Source organism: Osmerus mordax, chromosome 25 (assembly GCF_038355195.1).
Source record: "Osmerus mordax isolate fOsmMor3 chromosome 25, fOsmMor3.pri, whole genome shotgun sequence".
Taxonomy (NCBI): domain Eukaryota; kingdom Metazoa; phylum Chordata; class Actinopteri; order Osmeriformes; family Osmeridae; genus Osmerus; species Osmerus mordax.
This window is the reverse complement of record NC_090074.1, coordinates 3,004,926-3,011,121: the sequence shown is the minus strand read 5'-3', so window position 1 is coordinate 3,011,121 and position 6,196 is coordinate 3,004,926. Positions and strand designations below refer to the sequence as shown.

The following is a 6,196-nucleotide window of genomic DNA, read 5'->3' as shown; positions in this document are numbered from 1 at the left end:
AGCCCAGGCCCAGACCCCAGAACCCAGACCCAGGCCCAGACCCCAGAACCCAGACCCAGGCCCAGACCCCAGAACCCAGACCCAAGCCCAGGCCCAGACCCAGGCCCAGACCCCAGACCCCAGACCCAAGACCCCAGGCCCAGGCCCAGACCAAGGATGTGCATTGTCCTCATGTGGTAATATGTGCTGCGGTGTTTCGGTGTAGTATGCGTGGTGGGTGGATATGACCTCATCCTATATAGAATCCCCCTTCAAAGCATCTGTCAATGACCCATTACACATTTATTCATTCAAAACCTTTCAAAGAACACACACGTTTAGCTTCAGAAGAAGTCCCTGCAAACAGCTAGCCACTCTGCTCCGCTAAAACTGTTTTATCCTGCATCAGATAATGTACGACACTCGGTGTAATTCAATTGGACTCAACGTGATCATAATTTGACAATCGACATGCAGTTGAGCATACAAAGGATATCCTTTCATGCCCGTCGACAATGATATGACACCCACCGGTGGTCCCTAAACTTAGCGTAGGGCTTAATTCAGACGACAAATAGCCGTAGTCACTTTCACTTATAGGCTCTTCGTCTGAGAGATCGCTTGATACGAGGGTTCTGCCGGCCAGCGTTTCCCAGGAAAAACCTACATGAAATTAGACTGTCGAAAAGATTTGTTAAGGTTCGGTATTGAGAGTTTGGAAAGTTAGTTGGATGCTTGGAAGAATATGTTTCTGGTTGGAGGAGGGGAACTACCAATATAAAGCACAAGTGGTTCCATTTACAGCTCTCTTCGATGTGGTTCTACCCCAAAGAAAGGATATGATTTAATTAGTTTGCTGCTTTAATGGGCCTGAAGTTTATTTAGAAAGCAGAGTATGTAATCTTAGTTAGTTGATGTTGCAAATGATTAAGAAATGGAAATAGGAATGGTTTTGACATAAGCTTTTGCTTGAACTTATTAAAGGAGTTTCGTGTGCTGAAGTCCGAGAACAGTTAGGTTTGAAATTCTTATTTTTGCTTTGTTTTTGGAACCTTACATATCACTCTTTAATGTTCTTTTGACGGTACATGTGTGTATGTCAATCGAAGCTGAACATTTGGCACTGTGAATAAAATGTTTGATTCCATATATTTGAGAAGCTTGAAAGATCAAAAACTCCTATTAAGTCTTAAATGCACATAGCATGCGATGACTAGTGTAATGAAGGATAAGCGTTATAACAACAGTCCTCCAGGCAGAATTAAGTGTTGCTGCTTTGATCAGTGTATTTTAATGTTTATCTGTTTAATAACAACATTCTGATATGTTGGAATTTGAATTAATAACTAGTTTTTACTCCCAGAAACTAAAAATAAAAATAGAAACTTCTAACAAGATTTGTCAGACACAACATATTTGTTTTAGACTTGAAAACCTTAAAATGTTCAAAATGTTGAGACTTGGTGTTCAGCCTCTGGGTGTTGAACTCCTGCTTGCAGGAATTACACTAATAGTATATATTTTTCTCTCAACATGAATAGCTTCTGGTTGGCAACCAGTGATCTTCTGCTGTCTATTGTCTGCCCTTATATGGTCTTTCCTGACCCTGGGGGCAAAACAGAGAGTATAATTTACTAAGATATGACGTCATCTCTGCCATCACCATAAGAGATAAGGAGAGAGGATGTGGAGGATGACTGACTGCCTTGCTGACTGACTGACTGACTGGCTGGCTGGTTGGCTGGTTGGCATACTGGCTGGTTGACTGACTGACTGGTTTGCTGGCTGGCGTCATGCACACAACGCTGATCCGACAGATAAAGCCTGACATAGAGCCTTCAACAAATGTTTCAGTTCACTAAACACACACAAACACACTCATATATATTTAAACATGTATATAAATATACACTATAGTCTTAGGCACCCAAGAGTTTTTTTACATTATTTGCTAACATTTAGTCATTTAGCAGACGCTCTTATCCAGAGCGACTTACAGTAAGTACAGGGACATAGCTAACGCTATTTTTTGTTGTTGTCTTCTGTATTTGTGAGGCATTAAAAAACATTTTAGTTTGTCTTTTTCTATCATCATTTCTTCAAGCTATTTTAATCGTGCCCAAGACTTTTGCACAGTTCTATATGTGTATATGCACAGTCAGTATGGATGTATATAAATATACAGTCTGAAGCTTGAGAATCCAGCCCAGAGAAGTGTTGAGACTACAGGAAGGAGGTGGGAACAGGAGAAAACTGCTGCTGAGGAGGGAAAGAGAGAAAAAAAAACAGCTGTCTATATTTAATCAAGGCGAATAAACAAGGAGTTTAAACAACTCATTTATAATTTAGATTTGCATACATTAAACTGCTCATTTTAATCTTTTTATTAATATGCATGGCGATATTGTATAAATATGCAGTTTTATGCAAATACTGGGCACATTTTCTCTTGGTATTTAATTCTATTTCCCAGCTGTGTGTGATAATTTTCATTCAAGGCAACAGATTAAGTCAAATATTAAGCCACAGCATGGAAGTGTATAAATATTTCTCAATTAAAACTCTGAAGACCAGATGAGATACTGTATCAGCATTAAAAATGCATCAGCATGTTAGGGACAGAAATACGAAAGTAAGTTTACTTGTTTGACAAGAATCGACAATCTTAGTTTACAGCTTTGAACTAAAATCTTTTTTCATTTCTGTATCAAAATCTGTAGACAAGTCAAGGCATTCCAGACTTCATTAATTGATGAGCCTGGTTGATTTCTAATATTTTACAGTGAATTTTCTTACATTTGACTGTCTGGAAGGCTGTGTCTGGCATGCACAACACGTGTAGACTGTGTGTGTGTGTGTGTGTGTGTGTGTGTGTGTGTGTGTGTGAGAGAGAGAGAGAGTCAATATAAAAGTAATTTGCTAACCTTTCAAAAAGTATTAGCTTGTTCTCACTTTGTATTCATGTTTTTTTGATATACTATCGACAATAAACTTTCAGATTCTATACGATTGCAGTCAGTTGAACAAAAACAAGACAATAGAATGAAATAAAACAATTCAAACTTTTAAATCCCAGACTAAGTGTTAAACGTCATGAATAATGCCAACACGCTCGGAGCTGTTGTCTCTTTAAGAGAAACAGAACCTTCGGCTCAAACAATCGTACAACCCCCAACAAGTCATTGAATCTGTCAATCACGGCTTGGCGGCTCTTTGATGTCGGGAGTCCTCGCCTTGTCTTCAGCTCAAATGCGCTATTTGTTACTGCCTGGCTGCATTACGTTCAACTTGCGGAGCCGTAGCTACTATAGCGTTGACCAACTTCACTTTTGTTGTGAACCTTGTCCGTTTTTTTTTGAGTGTACCAAACCAGGACAGATTGATAGGAAGTTTCCTGAATACCCCAAAGAGCGACGCTTGTTACTGGTTTTTTGTTTTGTTTTTCAAAGCAGTTATGCCTCAGCTTAGTAGCGGCGGCGGAGACGATCTAGGAGCGAACGATGAAATGATATCTTTCAAGGATGAAGGCGAACAAGATGAGAAAATACAAGAAAACGCTTTCACAGAAAGAGACTTGGCTGACCTTAAATCGTCTCTGGTGAATGAATCGGAAATTAATCAAAGTCCGAACGCAGCGGTAGGTAGCTTACAAAAAAGTGGTTTCCTTCCTTCCATAAGGCTAGAGGACTCGAGCAAAGATTCTGAAACTTTTGTTGGTAATATACATTAACTCATGTTTACGTGTTTCCATGTCCGTTTACTGTTTGCAGGCGGTCAGAAGGGGACAGCAGCAAAACGAACAGAGAGGTTATCCCGAGAAACACCGGGAGCATCACGACTGTGGTAAGCACGAGCTCCTCCGGTTCTTAAGTCCTTTGATCGCGCCGCTTGAATGGCGCTCCTTATAGTCGGGATTTGTCGGGCTTTTCCAAATAGTTAAAATGCTCAACCTTAGAAGTTTATATCCACTAAAACGTCGTTTTGATTTTAGGCAATAGCACAGATTTGTTAGGCTATTTATTATGTTATCAGAAACCAGAACTGTTCCAAAGTGTTCAAAAAGTGTCAAAACAAATAATGGTAACTCTTATTTTAAAAATGGTCACATTTGACAAACGTCATAATGGCCGTATTAAGGGACCGTAGGAAGCGGACCCAACAAGCTATGTAGGTGTTTATCACCGGGGGGTGTATCACGTTGTCGGTGTTTCTGTCCGTTATCACACCTGGGTAATTAGGGACTGACTGAAGTGGATAAACACCGAGCAGAGATAGCGGTGAAACTTTCATAAATTTTCCCACTGAGTCATAACTTTGCTGCACTTCTTATTTAAAATGTTTCTATAAACTGGTAATTAAGAGCCTGTCCGGGAATCAAAACGTTTTAACAAACTTTTTGGATGATAAAAAAAAAAAGAATTCTAAATTTGACAATGGTAGAAAATACCCTTTTGCTAACAAAAACATTCTAATACATGGAAATAACTGAACGTGTATCCTAAGTGTCATATCTATATTTAGTAGTATAAAAAACTGATCAAAGTATAACTGTGTGTGTGTAAAAAAATATGCGTGTGTGTGTTTATAATTAAGGAATAACTTTCCGTGCATGTGTGCTGTGCGTGCTTACATACATACAAATAAATATCTGTGTGCGGATGTGTTCTCGTAATTTAATTTGACTTTGTTTGTGAATATGTGTGTGTGTGTGTGAATGTGTGTGACTGTATCAGTGCGTGTTTGGTACTTTTTAATGTATCTCACTTTGTGGATGAATGAATGTGTGTATCCGCGTATCTCACTGTTTGTGTGTGGACGTATGTATGTGGTGGTTTTAAACGTATCTCACTGTGCATGTGTGTGCTCAGTGTTGAAGCAGCCGGATGGAGGGATGTATAAAACGACAGCAGCCTACCCAGGATACCCGTTCCTCATGCTCCCTGACCCCTACCTCCCCAACGGCTCCGGCTCGCCTTCGGTGAGTCCTTTTCCTCCCCTCTCTTGTCCTCCCTTCTCTTCTCCTCCTCCTCCTCACTCTCCTTCCCCTTCCTCCTTTCCTCTCATTTCCTCTCCTCCCCTCCCCTCTCTTCTCCTCCTCTCCTCTCCTCCTTCTCACCCTCCTCCTCACTCTCCTCTCTCCTCCTCCACTCCTCACCCTCCTCTCTCACTCTCCTCTCCTCCTCTCCTCACCCTCCTCTCCTCCTCACTCTCCTCCTCCTCTCCTCACCCTCCTCTCCTCCTCACTCTCCTCCTCTCCTCACCCTCCTCCTCCTCTCTTCTCCTCTCCTCCTCCTCACTCTCTTCTCCTCCTCTCCTCACCCTCCTCCTCACTCTCCTCCTCCTCACTCCTCCTCTCCTCACTCTCCTCCTCCTCCTCTCCTCACCCTCCTCACTCTCCTCCTCCTCCTCCTCTTCTCCTCCTCCTCCTCACTCTCCTCTCCTCCTCCTCCTCACCAGTGCTGTGTAACCAGAGCGTGCATCGTGTCCACATGTGCTGCCTACACATTCAGAGCAGCCGCCCCTTCGGTCGCTCAAACGTGTGAAGCGCTCGGGTGCGTTCAGGACACCCAACCTGTCGCTCCGCGTCGCTCACCGTGTTTCCCCCCTCGCTACACCCTGAAACCCCGGGTGTCTCGGGCAGAGACGGTAGCCGGCGGAAGGACACGTTGACCTTCTCCGTGGATGTTTGACGACAAGGCAGAGACGGGCAGAGGAGGGTAGAGAGCGGGAAGCGTGCTTATCTGCCTGATCTGCAGCTTTCTCGTAGGAGAGCGATGTCTCGTGGGGTCAACGTGACAAAGGTTTTCTGGCTGGCTCTTGCTGTCTGTAGCTATCAGTTGGTGGGTTAGTCGACACACAGTGTGTGTGTGTAGACCAACAATGTTGTGTGTGTTTGCGACCAGCACTGTTGTGACCGGGTGGTTCTCCTGCTTTTTGAGGTTCCAGAGCTAGAACGTTTTGGTGCTGTGGTCTTCGGTCCTGGTCGTCAGGGCCCTGTGTCCTGTATGTGTCACAGTGCATGGTTCCCTGCTCCGACACGCACGATTGAAACGGATGGTCGCTATGAAGCCCTGCAGAAGAACACACAGGACAGTGGGCCCTGAGGACCAGGGCTGAAGACTACTGTGTTTAGGGTGCATGTTCTGCTTCTACTGTGCTAAACAGTCCCACTTGATTTATCTGAATATGACGTGTGACTTATTTTGGGCTCGTTTTT

The 6,196-nt window shown here is 43.2% G+C and overlaps 1 protein-coding gene across 1 annotated transcript in view; it reads left to right on the top strand.

Annotated features, from left to right (window-relative positions):
* Positions 1 to 3,311: 3,311 nt before the first annotated feature.
* Positions 3,312 to 6,196, top strand: part of tcf7 (transcription factor 7) — an 8,958-nt gene continuing 6,073 nt past the window's right edge. The window contains 3 exon segments of the mRNA XM_067229040.1: positions 3,312 to 3,616; positions 3,750 to 3,822; positions 4,848 to 4,957. Of these exon segments, the coding sequence (XP_067085141.1) occupies positions 3,434 to 3,616; positions 3,750 to 3,822; positions 4,848 to 4,957 (366 nt within the window). The 5' untranslated portion in view covers positions 3,312 to 3,433.